Here is a 19,009-nt window from a genome sequence, read left to right as displayed (position 1 = left end):
TTGACGCTGGGGGTGCTAAAATATTGACTATGGGGTACAATGCCTGGAGAGACAGGAACGCAAGTGAAGTGTGTAGATTGATTGGGATACACTGGAATGACGAGGAAAGAAACACAGAGTTAGGACACCCAATTACATTAAGCATTTAGTGACAATGTTAACATGTGTGATGGCAACCTATCAAAATAAGATGCATAGAATTGAATGGAAAGGTTTGCATGGCCAGAGTTATTGTTAAGCTATTAACTAGTATTAATTTAGGAGAATTATTAGTGAAAGGTGCTTTGCAAACTGTTATCATCTGTATGGATGTTTCGGACAAGGCTTTTGCTCTTGTTTTTGTCTTCTTATTGGAAAATAACAATAGTCACCGTTTTCAGAATTAATTACTCTGGGAAAGACCTTTGTACTCTGACAGAGTGCATTTGTTCTTATGAAAAGTTCTTTTTGATATTGATGTTGTATATGAAATGAACCTGCTAGTGGTTGTCTTCCTTTAATTAGGAAACTGAACAAGTCAGCACCGTTTCTATGCCACACACACAAAAGTGAGTATTATAAGAAACATGACTAATTTGCAGTAATTCAAAATGCTACGATAAAACAGCTCATTGTTTGAAAAATTATGAAAAAGTACCTTAAGGATGTCCTTAGAGAGAAATCAGGATACATGTTTCAGGCTAGAAATTCTTCATTCTGGCTACCTTTAAGAGTTATCTGGGGTATAGTTAAAATTATGGATCCTGAATTCACTTCAGACCAATTAAAACTGATTCTCTGGAGCTCCCAGCTGACTAGAATGTGCAGCCAGAATTGAGAATCACTGATGTAGGCAATGCAGCCAGGCCACCGATACGCTCACTACTGAAAATCTAGGATTAACTTTCTGAAGGTTATAAATAAATTCACGCTGAGGTTGTAAAATACGTGTTGGAGCAGAGTGATGTCAGTAATGTCCTGACTTTATTTTCTTTCTATTTAGTTTATGAAAAAGAAAAGCCCCGGTGTAAAGGTACTGCTCATGTAACAAGGCCAGCAAGCTACAGATCTGAATGTAAATCTCACTCAAATGAAATAAATCTTGCATGATAATAGCAAAGGGCAAAAGAGAAGGTTAAGTAAAATTGTCTCTGTTATAGGAAAAATAAATAAAAATTATATTGACTCCCAACAGAGGGTCAGGATAGAATCTTTCAGTATTACTGTTATTCCAAATACTGGGTGACTATCAACCAGTTTCAAATTTCAGTTTTGAAAACTATCCATAGAATTGTGTTATTCTGACTGAAATACGAGCAATTTTCTCTACTTACCAAAAAAATTCTGATGTTTTTTCTTTACATATTCTTATTATATAATATTTGTTTATGTTGTTTAGAGAAAACAAGACAATATAGGCAACAAGAGGAAAGAAACAAGCACAAATAATCTTACTATATGGAGACATGCACTCTTAGCTGGCATATTGGTATATTTCTGTCTAGCTATTTTCCAATACGCTTTTAACTAAAATGAGAGAAAGTCTATATTTATATTTCAGCTATTTTCCCCCACTCAGCAACATGTCATGAAATGTTCAATAGTACAATTACCAGAATATCCAATTTTCTTCCATTCCTAATTCTTATCAAGAAAGCTGTGAGGAAAAATGTTTTTTTTTTTTTTCATTTATGATACTATTTTTTTGGGGGGGGGATAGATTTTTAAATGTAAAACTGTACTGAGTCTCTAAGATAAGTGCTCTATAGGTTTCATTCTTTGGCTCATCCTTAAAGAGCTGTTCATCATCAACTTGTTAGCAAAGAAACAAAGATCAAGATGGTTGAATGAGCTTTCAAGTACATCGACTATCCCTTGCTCTGGACACTTCATTCACATGATAATAAATAACTTTCAAAAAGTTGCAACAGTTGCCAGTGTTCTTTGATTCTTAAATGTAAACAGATGAACAAAGATCACCAGAAACTCTTGGAAATTCTACAGCCTAAAAGAGAATGACTAATTTAAGTAGTCAGAAAAATGGATCTCAGCCACAGTAGACTTAGCCTTAAAAATCAAAGGAAAACTTAAGATAATCACAAGTGTAATTAGAGAGATTAGAGATGTTGTGTTCATGAAATACAATAAGATGCTCTGAAAAAGCTACATTCTGAAAACAAAAAAGACTCTTGGAAATCAAATATACATATATGACCTCACCCTTCCCCCAACACACACACACACACACACACACACACACACACACACACAGAAATGAAAAGTCATTTGGAGAGTGCAGGAAATCTTCCACAACTGAGGCAGAGGCAGAAATTAAAACCATGAGATGAAAACAAATGCACACACATACATGTACCCACACCAAAACATTATGTTGTATCATTTTGTAACACACAAAAATATAGTAAAAATGCACAGAGAGAAGAAAAAAAATCACTGACGAACAACAATCAGACAGCAATTGAGGTTTTAGCAGTAACAATGGATGCTAGATGACAGTGAATCAGTCTCCAGATTTTGAGGAAAATGATTTTTTAATGTTTATTTATTTATTTATTTATTTATTTATTTATTTATTTATTTTAAGAGGTGGGTAAAGAGAATCCCAAGCAGGCTCCACACTGTTAGTGAAGAGCTCATTGTGGGACTTGACTTCCAGATCTGTGAGATCATGAAATCATCGCTTGACCAATTGAGCCACCCAGGAACCTTGAGGAAAGTGATTTTTTAGCCTAGAACTTTATAACTAAGAAAATAAAATGAAATTTAAGAGTGAACTGAAGTCACTTCAGACATACAGTAACTTAGAAAGTTTGCATCTCACATGAGCCTGCAGAGGTAATTGCTTAAAGATATACTCAAAAAAATGAGATTGAAAAGTAAGAAAGAAGAGTATGTGGGAAATTAGAAACTGGACTGAATCCAATAATCCAATGAGAAGCCAGTGAACATCAAGAACTTTTTAAAGAAGAAGAATGAGATAAAGATATAAAAATAAGAATCTGGAACATATGGGAATATTTAGAAGATGAGGTATTTTCTCCTCTCAAGAAGAAAAAAAAAAACCCAGAATCTAGGAAAATAAAACTAACTAAAGTTTGTGGTACAAAGAAGAAACTTTAATGTGGCATGATTTTGAGTAATAGATGGAGGGGTGGAAAGGGGAAACAATTCGACCTTGACTCTAGGGATACTCAAGAGTGGCACAGAGGTCATAACAACTTGGAACTGCCAAAGCATTATTTGCCAAGAGACAAGAGATATCATTAAAATGTGAGAGAACACGATATAAAGGTATAAATATACTATTTAAATCTACAAATTTAATCAGCAGAGAGATCTAAAATTTTAAATGGCAATATAACTATGACAATTTGAAAGGTTATGCAAAATCTTCATCTGACACAACAGGGGATTAACAGATACTGCTGAAATTTGAAACAATCTAGAAATAACAGTATTAATGTGCTTATTCACAGAGAATTGAAAAAAAGTGTCAAAAAATTCTGGGTTATGAGAATTGTTCATTACGAATCTTCTTCTACTACTTGAATTTCAAACTGTACCTGAAATAGCTTACTCATTTTTTCACCTTAGATTGTTATACTCACCCATCAAATACTAAAGACCAAGCACGCATCTTTTTCTTTAAAAATAATGTTCTAGATTTGAAGAAGGCAGCTTACCTTTGAGGAGGGGATAAAGGAGTAGGAAACACTAGAAATCAACTTACCCAAGCAAAAGTCACTGAGGTCAGCGAAAGAGCATTTGAGCACAGAGTCTTTGTTATCCTCCTCAGCATTAACTGGAAAAAGAAAAAAAAAAGACATTCATTGTTTTGGGAAATAGAAATATTAACATTTAGAAAAATGACCATGGTGGCTGATGTCCAAATGATAGCCAAACATAAAGAAACTTTTTTAAGTTAACGAGTTGAAATTGGTTAATTAAAATTTCACTCAGTAAGAGAAATATCTCAATATAGAGATATATTATATTATCTATATATTATATATCTATATATTATATCTATTATTGAGATATTTCTCAATAATTATTGAGAATATTGAAAATATTGAATAGAGAATATTGAGATATATCTCAATAATAGATATATCTCTATTATATTTTAATACCTTCATTTTCTTGAGTAATTAGCTATTAGAAAAGTAGTTATTGGACATGGATGTAAGCTACTTATAATCGGTAGTGATTTCACGATATTATTGAAAAGAGAATCTTGGTATTTTCAAGCTATCCAGAGGAAGAAATAACCCCAAGGAATCACAAAGGAATGCATTCTCATGAGACAAAAGTATGGGATGGGAAAATAAAAACATACCTCATCCACCGAATGACAGGGGGCTTGGTTGTACTTTGACTCTTGGCTTTTGTGAAAAGGAATTGTCTAAAAGCATAATGGTGTCTCAGATTGGCAGATGTGTGGAGAAGGGTGACCAGGGTGGCCACAAAGTCTCATTAATGTGGAATTTAGCTGGCACTTCCCTGTATTTCAGCCCTTTTAATATCTATGACTTCAGTGCCAACATCTGATTGCTAACACTTGTCCAACCGTATCTTCCCGCAGCCAAATCTTGATTGCTTTACTGTCAATATTATATAAAGTTTTTAGTCTTTCTTTTTAGGAAACTGATTTTATTATTGCTGACATATTCTACTCAGTTACTGGTTATAAATTCTCACCAGAAATGATAATGACCTAGCAATTCAGGTAGATGGTCTGTCTGCTCCTGCAAACAGAAAATATTAGGTCCAGGTTCCCATACGGTTGGCTACTTTCAAGGCAAGGAAGAAGCAAAAACACATCTGGCCAACCACTGGCCTCCCATTAACTAGTGTACTGTTGTTTCTATGCCAGCCTTCTTGCAAAAGAGCTCTAATAAATACTAGTAGAATGGATGAAGGAAAGAAGGAATGGCTTGAAAACACTTACTCTGCAAGTTGAACAAAAGAACAGGATAGGTACTCACCTTGCTCTGCTTTGTCAGCGGAGATTAAGGTCACAGAAGTGGGAGCCTGAGATTCACTCTCCGTTGACTGGAAGAGAGAGGTGGATTGGCTCAAACTCTTTGAGTAGGCATAGCTCTGGGCAAGGCAAGGGAGGGATCTCCGGGACGGTTTTAACGAAGTTTCTTTTGTTATCTCACTCTTGCTTATATTCATACCTGCAAATTCAAAATGGCGAGTTTTAGAAGTGAGAAATAATCAGCAAAAGGCAAAAAATACATTTTAATTCTTGTGATGACTGTTTCAGGAAAGTACTCTTGAAAAGCACCACATAGGGACTAGAACTAATTGAGTTCATTTTGTTTATATTTCGTCAGGGAAAGTGAGAAATTTGTCAAACAGTTCTGAGAAATAAACAGATTTCAGCTGACCTTTTATCATTTTTTTATTTAATTTTTCTTAAGTTAATTTATTTTAGAGAGACAGAGACAGAGTGCAAGGAGGAGATGGGCAGAGAGAGGAGACACAGGATCCGAAGCAGGCTCCAGGCTCTGACTGTCAGCACAGAGACTGCTGCAGGGCTTGAACCCAGAAACCATGAGATCATGACCTGAGCCGAAGTCAGATGCTTAACTGACTGGGCCACCCAGGTGCCCCTGACCTTTTATCATTTTTTAAAGCTTCTATAAAACAAACAAACAAACAAACAAACAAACAAACCTAACCATTTAAATTTCCAAGTAGCAAGTGAATAAACCTAGTACATAAACATTCAAATTACTATTTACTAAACTGAGCCCTTCTTTTTATACCCTATTCTCCCTTAAACATATACATACTACATTTGATTTTCTAATAATCTTACAGATCAGGTATTATTATTTCTTTTTTAAAGTTTATTTATTTATTTTGAGAGAGAGAGAGAGACAGAGACAGAGAGACCTGGGGGGGGGGGGGGGGGGGACAGATGGAGGGAGAGAGAGAATCTGAAGCAGGCTCCATGCCACCAGCACAAAGCCCAATGCAGTGCTTGAACTCACAAACCATGAGCTCAAGACCTGAGTGGAGATACATTCAGATGCCTAACTAACTGAGCCACCCAGGCACCCCCAGGTATTGTTATTTCTTTGGTGATGGGGAATTGAGACTTAGAAAGGAAAAGCAATATGAACTTATGTCACACAGATAAATGAGGAGAAAGGTGTTCATATTCCAAGCTAAAACCACATCAAGGTGTGTCTACAAATTAGTTCAAAACTCCTGAACATCATCTATTCACCCCCAAATTCACAACATTGAAATGTAAAGAACATTTAGCAAAGTCCATTCCAGTAGAGGTTAAAACACATAAACAACATAGCTATAAGCACATCTGTTTCTACCAGCCTCCCAATTCACCTGCCCATATGCTGAATCTCTGTATTAATGTGAATTTCTAATGTAGTGATTGAAAACTGAAAGGCTAATGCAAATGCATTAGTACACAGAACGTTCAGTTAATGAATGTTACTCATCTTAAATTCAATTTTGAGACTGAGTAAAATCTGGGTCATAACAGGTGTGGGCAAGGGGTGAAGAAAAGGAAAGGTACATTTTCAGTAATTATCATATTTAACATACAAGCAAATTGAACTAAATTCCCCTGAAATTTCTCAGGCCAATAATTGTTTAGCTACTCAATTTTGTAGTCAGTTCACAAATAAACTCCAAATTTCTAAGTAGCTCTTCAAAGAATGGATTCAAATGAAGACACGTAGAGGTACCAGTACATACTGTTGTTGAGACAAGTGAGAAAACTGAGATAGAAATAACAAGGCAATTTTTACAGAGGTTCTACAGAAATAAGACATGGTTGAACGGATGAAATTCAGATAAACCTGGGTGTGGGGATTTTATCTTTCAGTATTATAAAAATATGTATCTGTTTTCACATTAAGTCTCAGTGTGCAAATGGAATGCGACCTTGAAGGGGACACAAGGAAGAACTGTGAATTGACTGGAAACAGAACACCCTGTCTCTTGATTTTCTGGGACCTTGTCATGACATGAAAAGAAAATACCCTCTTAAAGGGCTGCCTAGGTGGGTCAGTCAGTTGAGCGGCAGACTTGGTCTCAGCTCAGGTCATGATCCCAGGGTTATGGGATGGAATCCCGTGTTGGGCTGCATGCTGAGTGTGCAGCCTGCTTGGGGTTCTCTGTCTCCCTGTGCCCCTCCCCCGCTCATGCCCTATCCTTCTTTCCCTCTCTCTCAAAAATTAAGAGAAAAGAAAAGAAAAGGGAAGGGAGGAAAGGAGAGGAGAGGAGAGAAGACAAGAGAAGACAAGAGAAGAGAAAAGATTCTCTGGAACAGGAATTCCCCAAGGTCCACAGAAAGCATAGTGAAATCCTGCAAAAACACTAGACAATTCTTCTCAAGGACCAACCAGTGTTTTTTACACTACATTCAAGGAATAACATAGGGCAAACCTGTCCTAGTAAGTTTTTATGTCTATTAGTCTTTTGTAATGTGATCTATTTTTTCAAGAAACACCAATGTAGGACACTGTTTCAGTTTCTGGGGCCTGGTTGAGAATAATCTTTTACTCTAGCAGAACATATGAGTAAAAGAATAAATATTTGTGGAAGGGATGGGGAAGAGAGAAGGTGCATAGATGAAAGACCGTAACAGTTGATGGTAAGATGTTGAACTGAGAGAGACATGTCCCCTGGGCCCCAGAGAAATGGCCTGGGTGGGAATCTATAAAATACCATTCACTTTAATCCACTGACCCCAGCATCTAGCTTCAAAAAGCAACAACTTCTGCATTTCCCTTTCTTACCATATTCAAACACGAGGGAAAGTTTCAACAGTTCTTTAGATGAAAGATGACTATTGACTTAGTAGACATTACTTCATAAACTGGCATGGAGTGAGACCAACTTAATTATGCTCACTGATGCTGCCAGTGTGTCCTGTCATTTTATTCATTCCAGTATGCACCTAGTCATTCACAGATATGAAATGGGCCTTTGCTCTCTGCAGGCACTCTGCTGGCCCTCGGTATACACTGGTGACCAAGGTAGACTTAGAATTTCTGCCTTCATGGGACTTGTATTCTAGTTGAGAATCAGACACTGACCAAACCAAAATAAATAAGTATATACACATAAATTGCCTGAAATGCTATGAAAATACAGGTATTGCTATTTTATTTATTTATTTATTTATTTATTTATTTATTTATTTATTTATTTATTATTTATTCATTCATTCATTTATTTTGAGAGACAGAGAGAGAGAGAGAAGAAGAGAGAGAGAGACAGAGCAAGAAAGGAGCAGAGAGAGAAGGAGGGAGAGAATCCCAAGCAGGCTCCATGCTGAGAGCACAAAGCCAGGCACAGGGCTCAATCCTAGGAACTGTGAGATCAAGACCTGAGCCAAAATCAAAAGTCAGATGCTCAACCAAGTGAACCACCCAGAGGTAGGTAGTTATATAATGATAATAATAAAGGAGACTTCCTTTAAGAAGTGGTCAGGGACATTTTCTCTGAAGAAGTGACACGTTAGGCGAAAAACGTGAAGAAGAACCTAACATATAGAAAAGTGTTTATGTATGTTTGCATTGATGTCTGTGTGTGTGCATGTGTGTTTGTGGAAGGTGCTTTTACAGGAAGATAATAACATGTATGAAAGTCATGAGGTAGGAAGATTGCAATGTATTTACAGAACTGGAAAAAAATCTGTTTGTGGCACACTGAGACAGACAGGCATAAAGGAACTATTGCTGGAGTCTAGGTGAGTCTAGATGAGGCATAAAAATTAGCTACTGCTCTTTAGGGTATTATTTTATTTATTTATATATTTATTTGCCCTTTATTTTTCACAAATTTATGTCTTGTGGTCTTTTCTTGAATAATTGCATTTGTCAAAATTTACAAAAGATTTTTAAACACTGCCCACCCTAGATGGGAAGGAAACTGGGAGAGGTTAAGATATTTACTTCCTCCAGTTCATAAAACTAGCAACTGGCAGAACTGAATGTGAAAGTTATAGCTTCTGGATTTCAGAGCCCGGGATCTTTTCAGAATGCTCTATGGCTCCTCATGAACCCCAATCCTGGATGGTTCATTACCATGGCTTCCCTTGGTATAAATATCACACACGTTTTTAGCAAAGAGCTTGGAATGTAGAAACCACAGAGCTAAAGCCAACTGAGCTTGAACCTATAGCTCAGAACCTATAATTCTATATCCACAATCTTAACAAACTGTGGAATATAATTTGATGAAAAAATGAACATGTGCTGCTTGGTACATATCAACAGGAAATGCCTACCCACCATGTATCTAAACTGTATTTCTTGTGCTGATCTATAAAATAATAGATATGAATAATACATAACCTGTTCTGAGTTAACAATGTGTGTAACTGATTTACACAAAATACGTATCCAATATTATTTTTAAGACTGAGTTTTATTCATTTAGTTTTTTATCATTTATGTAGTGATTTCAAACAATTCTTGAGTGCTGTCTCTAGGCCAGACTTTGACCCCGTGTTGAGTGTAACAAGGTGCTTACTCAGAGGGGAAGCACAAACACAAAAACAGTTTTTATAGTAAAAAGAGAATATAAAATATACACAGGGCATTATAAAACCACCCAAGAGAAACTCCTAATACAGGTGGTAATGCCACTGAAGTCTTGTCTATGAAGGTAATCCGACTGGATTATTTTTGGCGTATTCCTACTCCTACTTCTCCATCTTTACTTATAATTCTTGGGTTCAACACATTTTCTTCAAAGGACTGTGCATGTAAGATAGAAAGCTCCCCATATAAAACACGATTGCTGAAAATATTTATCAAATGCAACACTCAACGAAAATTGAGAAAATAATGTTGAAGATGAAACGAAGGTCCTTCCTACATACAGCTCTTCATTTTCCTTCCTATGGGTCTTCGGTGCAGTGCTTTCTCATTTCCTCAGCTGTTGAGAGTTTCCAAAGCTATTATACAGATAGTCTTTGCTAGAAACCAATATAGTCTAAGCTCTAAGTCTGATATCCTAGCATTCTAAAGAGTACAAAGTTTCTTTTCAAAGTTCCATATTAAATATCATCATAATCTGCTTGGCATAACTAACAGTATCTGTTCTTCACACGGAATGATTAACATCAGCTACCCCCATAGCATTCAGAACATTTTTCTTCTGTGCCCCAAAGTTCCATTTCTTTCCTTGTGTGGCTTTACCTGAAACCCTCAAATAATATTGATTCAATATTATTTAAAACTAATAACCAGAGAAGAGACCACAGTAACATGCCAATTTTGGTAAGCATATGCAGCTCCTGAGTTCAAGGATAAATTTGTCAACTGCAGTCCATGTGTCATTTTCTATAGAACAGATTTTTCTAAAGCAACAATTAGCTACTTCCAATTGTTCTAAAAGCACTTCGTAAATGCTGACATACTTAAAGGAATCTACTGAAATAACATTTTACTTGTGCATACCCAAAGGTCCAAGAGATATAATTGCAAATAAGATATCTTCTAGAAATGAAGTCTCATAAAATGTCTGACACCAAAGGAAGAAAAGTTGCCATTCAGATACCATTTAATTCAATGGGCTTTGAGTTGATATAGAGTTTTAATTGGAAGAAACAGATCCTTAGAAAACTTCAAAGGGACAATTGGAGAGTACAGAAAAAAATGGTTGGTTTTCTTAGTGTAAAATATACATTTTCAAAAGATGTACTCTTTTGGTAAAATTTTTCTTCAAGAAAACTAACTCATCCTAAGACTCGTGTGAAAAAATATATTTATTCTGTAATAGAATGAACTCTGAAATTTCTACCAAGTAAATGGTTAGAAGAATTCTGGAAGACTTGTAGTAAAATAAAATGATAATATGACCTAATGGGCTTTACATAATGTCCATAAGAGAGAGATTGAAAAAATAACAAATGTAGTTGTCTGACTCTTGTTCTAATCTCAAGATGCATTATGTGGTTTAGGAAAACTTTACACCTTCCTCAGAAATATTTTAAAATTTATGGTCCAAGAATGGGTGTTGCCTCAGGATGCCATTTGATTCTATAAAATTCAAACACACTCTCTTATAATAGTAGATTATAGGAAAGCACATTTATTTAAATAATAAGCATTGAGGAAAAAATAGAAATATAGACAGAATTTTCTTCTTCTCTTCTGTGTCAAAATCACTGTAGCTCTGTTGTGTTTAAAGAAACATCTCTGATTTGTTGCTTGAGTGTGCTCTTTTTGCTGGAAGTTATTGCTGGTATAAAAGCACCATTTACTGAGTGCCTACGAAGTGCCAGGAGCATCCTGTATGTTATCAGTAATTCTCATACTAGTCCTGTTAAGACTTTCCATCCCCATTTTAAATGTGACAATCAAAGGATTTAGGTAACTGGTGTCTAGTCCCACACGTAGGAAGTGTTGGAGCCTGGAACAAACAGGGTCCATCTAACTTCAAGGTCTCTGCTCTTTGCAATTAAACATGCAATTTCTTTGTTTACCCAGAAACTTCTTTTACAATAGTTTGCTCTTATTTCACTTTTCAGTTTTACTCTCACTTCGAACAAGGAAAAGTATATCTCTTGTAGCAGAGTCCTCCTAGTAGAATAGGATGGCTAACTGAGAGTAAGTGAAACAAGTTTTTTTTTTTTTTTAATTTTTTTTTTCAACGTTTATTTATTTTTGGGACAGAGAGAGACAGAGCATGAATGGGGGAGGGGCAGAGAGAGAGGGAGACACAGAATCGGAAACAGGCTCCAGGCTCTGAGCCATCAGCCCAGAGCCTGACGCGGGACTCGAACTCACGGACCGCGAGATCGTGACCTGGCTGAAGTCGGACGCTCAACCGACTGCGCCACCCAGGCGCCCCAAGTGAAACAAGTTTAATAAAGGAATTATTTAGAAAGGTGTGGGCAGGTCTAAGAGAAACCAATAAATGTTGATGAAGTTCCCTACAGCTAACAAGGGCCAAAAACCTTTATTATCCTTGGAGCTGCAGACCAGGGAGAGGAAGCCGACATAAGAACCTAGAGATGATTATATCTGGAGGAGAGGAAATCCTTCAGAACCTAGGTGATGAGAGAGCAGAACGCAGCCGCTGTAAAAACCACAGAAGGGCATGGAGCGAGCCAGGGAAACAAAATACCCCAACCTCTCTTTTGTCAATTTCTAATCTGCTGCTGATGCTTCCCAACTGGTCAAATCTAAATAGTAGTTAGAGGTCATGCAAACTCTTGTTTGTTGTAGTCCACAGATATCTGCTCTCTGGGGAACAGAACAAGGTAGAATATGGTGCAGGATGGATTTAGAGGGATGAACCAAGATTATTCACTACACACATACGATGTAGAACTTGGGGGGAACTTTTAGCATAACCTTTGGGGACAGAAAGAAACATTACATACTTTTACCATTAGAGAATAAAATTATAAGGTTGGTTGCAAGTATTCTAAGATGTTTACAAGTAAACATCGAAAAGGAAACTATTGATTTTATTGTACTTTTGACTGGCTGGTTAAGTGCAAGACTGTGCAGGAGACAAAAGTAAACTATGCATACTCAGCCTTGAAACAAGAGTTATTAGCAAAATCAAAATTTATCTCATTCAATTAAAACATATTAGGTATTAGGGTGAATAAGTAAAGGTCTCCAATAAATCTAACGCAAGACAGAATACTCTAAGAAAGGCACTAAGTTATGAAGGGGTTTTTAAAGTGGTGAAATACATTTTCAAAGCCCCAAAGGTTGAAATGAGAGGTCTCATTTTATCTTTATCTGTGTTATTTCTAATTTCCAAGTCACACAGCCCACCCCAAATAAGTTCATTTTCTTTGCTGTATGTCCTCTTTGAAATAAATACTTTGCTTTAATAGAACTCACGTTTGGAGGAAGATGGCGGCGTAGGAGGACGCTGGGCTCACCGCGCGTCCTGCTGATCACTTAGATTCCACCTACACCTGCCTAAATAACCCAGAAAACCGCCAGAGGATTAGCAGAACGGAGTCACCGGACCCAAGCGCAGACGAGAGGCCCACGGAAGAGGGTAGGAAGGGCGGCGAGGCAGTGCGCGCTCCACGGACTGGCGGGAGGGAGCCGGGGCGGAGGGGCAGCTCGCCAGCCAAGCAGAGCCCTCGAGTCCGGCTTGCAAAAGCGGAGGGGCCTGACGGACTGTGTTCCGACAGCAAGCGCGACTTAGCGTCTGGGAGGTCATAAGTTAACAGCTCTGCTCGGAAAGCGGGAAGGCTGGAGGACAAAGGGAGGGTGAGCTGCGGAGCCCACGGACCACAGAGCTCAGTTTGGCGGGGAACAAAGGCTCTCGCCAGCGCCATCTCCCCCGCCCATCCCCCAGCCAAAATCCCAAAGGGAACCGGTTCCGGCCAGGGAAATTGCTCGCTCCGCGCAAACACCCAACTCTGTGCTTCTGCGGAGCCAACCTCCGGCAGCGGATCTGACTCCCTCCGGCTGCCACAGGGCCCCTCCTGAAGTGGATCACCTAAGGAGAAGCGAGCTAAGCCTGCCCCCCTCCCGCCGTGCACCTTGCCTTCCCACCCCAGCTAATACGCCAGATCCCCAGCATCACAAGCCTGGCAGTGTGCAAGTAGCCCAGATGGGCCACGCCACCCCACAGTGAATCCCGCCCCTAGGAGAGGGGAAGAGACGGCACACACCAGTCTGACTGTGGCCCCAGCGGGGGCTGGGGGCAGACATCAGGACGGACTGCGGCCCCGCCCACCAACTCCAGTTATACACCACAGCACAGGGGAAGTGCCCTGCAGGTCCTCACCACACCAGGGACTATCCAAATGACCAAGCGGAAGAATTCCCCTCAGAAGAATTTCCAGGAAATAACAACAGCTAATGAGCTGATCAAAAAGGATTTAAATAATATAACAGAAAGTGAATTTAGAATAATAGTCATAAATAATCGCTGGGCTGGAAAACAGTATACAGGACAGCAGAGAATCTCTTGCTACAGAGATCAAGGGACTAAGGAACAGTCACGAGGAGCTGAAAAAACGCTTTAAATGAAATGCAAAACAAAATGCAAACCACCACAGCTCGGATGGAAGAGGCAGAGGAGGAGAATAGGTGAACTAGAAGATAAAGTTATGGAAAAAGAGGAAGCTGAGAAAAAGAGAGATAAAAAAATCCAGGAGTATGAGGGGAAAATTAGAGAACTAAGTGATACACTAAAAAGAAATAATATACGCATAATTGGTATTCCAGAGGAGGAAGAGAGAGGGAAAGGTGCTGAAGGGGTACTTGAAGAAATCATAGCTGAGAACTTCCCTGAACTGGGGAAGGAAAAAGGCATTGAAATCCAAGAGGCACAGAGAACTCCCTTCAGACGTAACTTGAATCGATCTTCTGCACGACATATCATAGTGAAACTGGCAAAATACAAGGATAAAGAGAAAATTCTGAAAGCAGCAAGGGGTAAACGTGCCCTCACATATAAAGGGAGACCTATAAGACTCGTGACTGATCTCTCTTTTGAAACCTGGCAGGCCAGAAAGAATTGGCACGAGATTTTCAGGGTGCTAGACAGCAAAAATATGCAGCCGAGAATCCTTTATCCAGCAAGTCTGTCATTTAGCATAGAAGGAGAGATAAAGGTCTTCCCAAACAAACAAAAACTGAAGGAATTTGTCACCACTAAACCGGCCCTACAAGAGATCCTAAGGGGGACCCTGTGAGACAAGTACCAGAGACATCACTACAAGCATAAAACATACAGACATCACAATGACTCTAAACCCGTATCTTTCTATAATAACACTGAATGCAAACGGATTAAATGCGCCAACCAAAAGACATAGGGTATCAGAATGGATAAAAAAACAAGACCCATCTATTTGCTGTCTACAAGAGACTCATTTTAGACCTGAGGACACCTTTAGATTCAGAGTGAGGGGATGGAGAACTATTTATCATGCTACTGGAAGCCAGAAGAAGCTGGAGTAGCCATACTTATATCAGACAAACTAGACTTTAAATTAAAGGCTGTAACAAGAGATGAAGAAGGACATTATATAATAGTTACAGGGTCTATCCATCAGGAAGAGCTAACAATTATAAATGTCTATGCGCCGAATACCGGAATCCCCCAAGTATATAAAACAATTACTCATAAACATAAGCAACCTTATTGATAAGAATGTGGTAATTGCAGGGGACTTTAACACCCCACTTACAGAAATGGATAGATCACCTAGACACACAGTCAATAAAGAAACAAGGGCCCTGAATGAGACATTGGATCAGATGGACTTGACAGATATATTTAGAACTCTGCATCCCAAAGCAACAGAATATACTTTCTTCTCGAGTGCACATGGAACATTCTCCAAGATAGATCATATACTGGGTCACAAAACAGCCCTTCATAAGTTTACAAGAATTGAAATTATACCATGCATACTTTCAGACCACAATGCTATGAAGCTTGAATCAACCACAGGAAAAAGTCTGGAAAACCTCCAAAAGCGTGGAGGTTAAAGAACACCCTACTAACGAATGAGTGGGTCAACCAGGCAATTAGAGAAGAAATCAAAAAATATATGGAAACAAACGAAAATGAAAATACAACAATCCAAACGCTTTGGGACGCAGCGAAGGCAGTCCTGAGAGGAAAATACATTGCAATCCAGGCCTATCTCAAGAAACAAGAAAAATCCCAAATACAAAATCTAACAGCACACCTAAAGGAAATAGAAGCAGAACAGCAAAGGCAGCCTAAACCCAGCAGAAGAAGAGAAATAATAAAGATCAGAGCAGAAATAAACAATATAGAATCTAAAAAACTGTAGAGCAGATCAACGAAACCAAGAGTTGGTTTTTTTGAAAAAATAACAAAATTGACAAACCTCTAGCCAGGCTTCTCAAAAAGAAAAGGGAGATGACCCAAATAGATAAAATCATGAATGAAAATGGAATTATTACAACCAATCCCTCAGAGATACAAACAATTATCAGGGAATACTATGAAAAATATATGCCAACAATTGGACAACCTGGAAGAAATGGACACATTCCTGAACACCCACACTCTTCCAAAACTCAATCAGGAGGAAATAGAAAGCTTGAACAGACCCATAACCAGCGAAGAAATTGAATCGGTTATCAAAATCTCCCAACAAATAAGAGTCCAGGACCAGATGGCTTCCCAGGGGAGTTCTACCAGACATTTAAAGCAGAGATAATACCTATCCTTCTCAAGCTATTCCAAGAAATAGAAAGGGAAGGAAAACTTCCAGACTCATTCTATGAAGCCAGTATTACTTTGATTCCTAAACCAGACAGAGACCCAGTAAAAAAAAGAGAACTACAGGCCAATATCCCTGATGAATATGGATGCAAAAATTCTCAATAAGATACTAGCAAATCGAATTCAACAACATATAAAAAGAATTATTCACCATGATCAAGTGGGATTCATTCCTGGGATGCAGGGCTGGTTTCAACATTCGCAAATCAATCAACGTGATACATCACATTAACAAAAAAAAAGAGAAGAACCATATGATCCTGTCAATCGATGCAGAAAAGGCCTTTGACAAAATCCAGCACCCTTTCTTAATAAAAACCCTTGAGAAAGTCGGGATAGAAGGAACATACTTAAAGATCATAAAAGCCATTATGAAAAGCCCACAGCTAACATCATCCTCAACGGGGAAAAACTGAGAGCTTTTTCCCTGAGATCAGGAACACGACAGGGATGCCCACTCTCACCGCTGTTGTTTAACATAGTGCTGGAAGTTCTAGCATCAGCAATCAGACAACAAAAGGAAATCAAAGGCATCAAAATTGGCAAAGATGAAGTCAAGCTTTCGCTTTTTGCAGATGACATGATATATACATGGAAAATCCGATAGACTCCACCAAAAGTCTGCTAGAACTGATACATGAATTCAGCAAAGTTGCAGGATACAAAATCAATGTCCAGAAATCAGTTGCATTCTTATACACTAACAATGAAGCAACAGAAAGACAAATAAAGAAAATGATCCCATTCACAATTGCACCAAGAAGCATAAAATACCTAGGAATAAATCTAACCAAAGATGTAAAGGATCTGTATGCTGAAAACTATAGAAAGCTTATGAAGGTAATTGAAGAAGACTTAAAGAAATGGAAAGACATTCCCTGCTCATGGATTGGAAAATAAATATTGTCAAAATGTCAATACTACCCAAAGCTATCTACACATTCAATGCAATCCCAATCAAAATTGCACCAGCATTCTTCTCGAAATTAGAACAAGCAATCCTAAAATTCATATGGAACCACAAAAGGCCCCGAATAGCCAAAGGAATTTTGAAGAAGAAGACCAAAGCAGGAGGCATCACAATCCCAGACTTTAGCCTCTACTACAAAGCTGTCATCATCAAGACAGCATGGTATTGGCACAAAAACAGACACACAGACCAATGGAATAGAATAGAAACCCCAGAACTAGACCCACAACCGTATGGCCAACTCATCTTTGACAAAGCAGGAAAGAACATCCAATGGAAAAAAGACAGCCTCTTTAACAAATGGTGCTGGGAGAACTGGACAGCAACATGCAGAAGGTTGAAACTAGACCACTTTCTCACACCATTTACAAAAATAAACTCAAAATGGATAAAGGACCTAAATGTGAGACAGGAAACCATCAGAACCTTAGAGGAGAAAGCAGGAAAAGACCTCTCTAACCTCAGCCGTAGCAATCTCTTACTCGACACATCCCCAAGGCAAGGGAATTAAAAGCAAAAGTGAATTACTGGACCTTATGAGATAAAAAGCTTCTGCACAGCAAAGGAAACAACCAACAAAACTAAAAGGCAACCAACGGAATGGGAAAAGATATTTGCAAATGACATATCGGACAAAGGGCTAGTATCTAAAATCTATAAAGAGCTCACAAACTCCACACCCGAAAAACAAATAACCCAGTGAAGAAATGGGCAGAAAACATGAATAGACACTTCTCTAAAGAAGACATCCAGATGGCCAACAGGCACATGAAAAGATGTTCAGCGTCGCTCCTTATCAGGGAAATACAAATCAAAACCACACTCAGGTATCACCTCACGCCAGTCAGAGTGGCCAAAATGAACAAATCAGGAGACTATAGATGCTGGAGAGGATGTGGAGAAACGGGAACCCTCTTGCACTGTTGGTGGGAATGCAAATTGGTGCAGCCGCTCTGGAAAGCAGTGTGGAGGTTCCTCAGAAAATTAAAAATAGACCTACCCTATGACCCAGCAATAGCACTGCTAGGAATTTATCCAAGGGATACAGGAGTACTGATGCATAGGGGCACTGTACCCCAATGTTCATAGCAGCACTCTCAACAATAGCCAAATTATGGAAAGAGCCTAAATGTCCATCAACTGATGAATGGATAAAGAAATTGTGGTTTATATACACAATGGAAATACTATGTGGCAATGAGAAAAAATGAAATATGGCCCTTTGTAGCAACGAGGGATGGAACTGGAGAGTGTAATGCTAAGTGAAATAAGCCATACAGAGAAAGACAGATACCATATGGTTTCACTCTTATGTGGATCCTGAGAAACTTAACAGGAACCCATGGGGGAGGGGAAGGGAAAAAAAAAAAGAGGTTAGAGTGGGAGAGAGCCAAAGCATAAGAGACTGTTAAAAACTGAGAACAAACTGAGGGTTGATGGGGGGTGGGAGGGAGGGGAGGGTGGGTGATGGGTATTGAGGAGGGCATCTTTTGGGATGAGCACTGGGTGTTGTATGGAAACCATTTGTCAATAAATTTCATAAAAAAAAATAAAATAAAAATAATAAAAAAAAATAAAAAAAAATAAAAATTTTAAAAAAAGAGAGACTCTGGAAAAAAAAATAGAACTCACGTTTGCATTATATATTGGACTATTATTTAACATACAGTCTTTCTAGCTGTACGGTAAGTTCCATGAGGGCAAGGACCATGTTTACCTTGTTCATAGCCACAGTGCTAGCACGTGGCACTGGGCCTGCATATTACGTATAATTACATATAATTATAT

At 38.4% G+C, this 19,009-nt stretch overlaps 1 protein-coding gene across 1 annotated transcript in view; it reads right to left on the bottom strand.

Moving 5' to 3' along the window:
- ANO3 (anoctamin 3) overlaps positions 1-19,009 on the bottom strand; it is a 279,115-nt gene that overhangs the window by 185,700 nt on the left and 74,406 nt on the right. The window contains exons 2-3 of the mRNA XM_032594840.1: positions 4,989-5,183; positions 3,731-3,802 (exon numbers count right to left, since the gene is read on the bottom strand). Of these exons, the coding sequence (XP_032450731.1) occupies positions 3,731-3,802; positions 4,989-5,183 (267 nt within the window). The remainder of the gene's footprint in view (positions 1-3,730; positions 3,803-4,988; positions 5,184-19,009) is intronic.

This window comes from Lynx canadensis, chromosome D1, assembly GCF_007474595.2.
Source record: "Lynx canadensis isolate LIC74 chromosome D1, mLynCan4.pri.v2, whole genome shotgun sequence".
Lineage (NCBI taxonomy): Eukaryota > Metazoa > Chordata > Mammalia > Carnivora > Felidae > Lynx > Lynx canadensis.
Note: the sequence above shows the minus strand (reverse complement) of the source record. Positions and strands in the feature narration are given on the sequence as shown.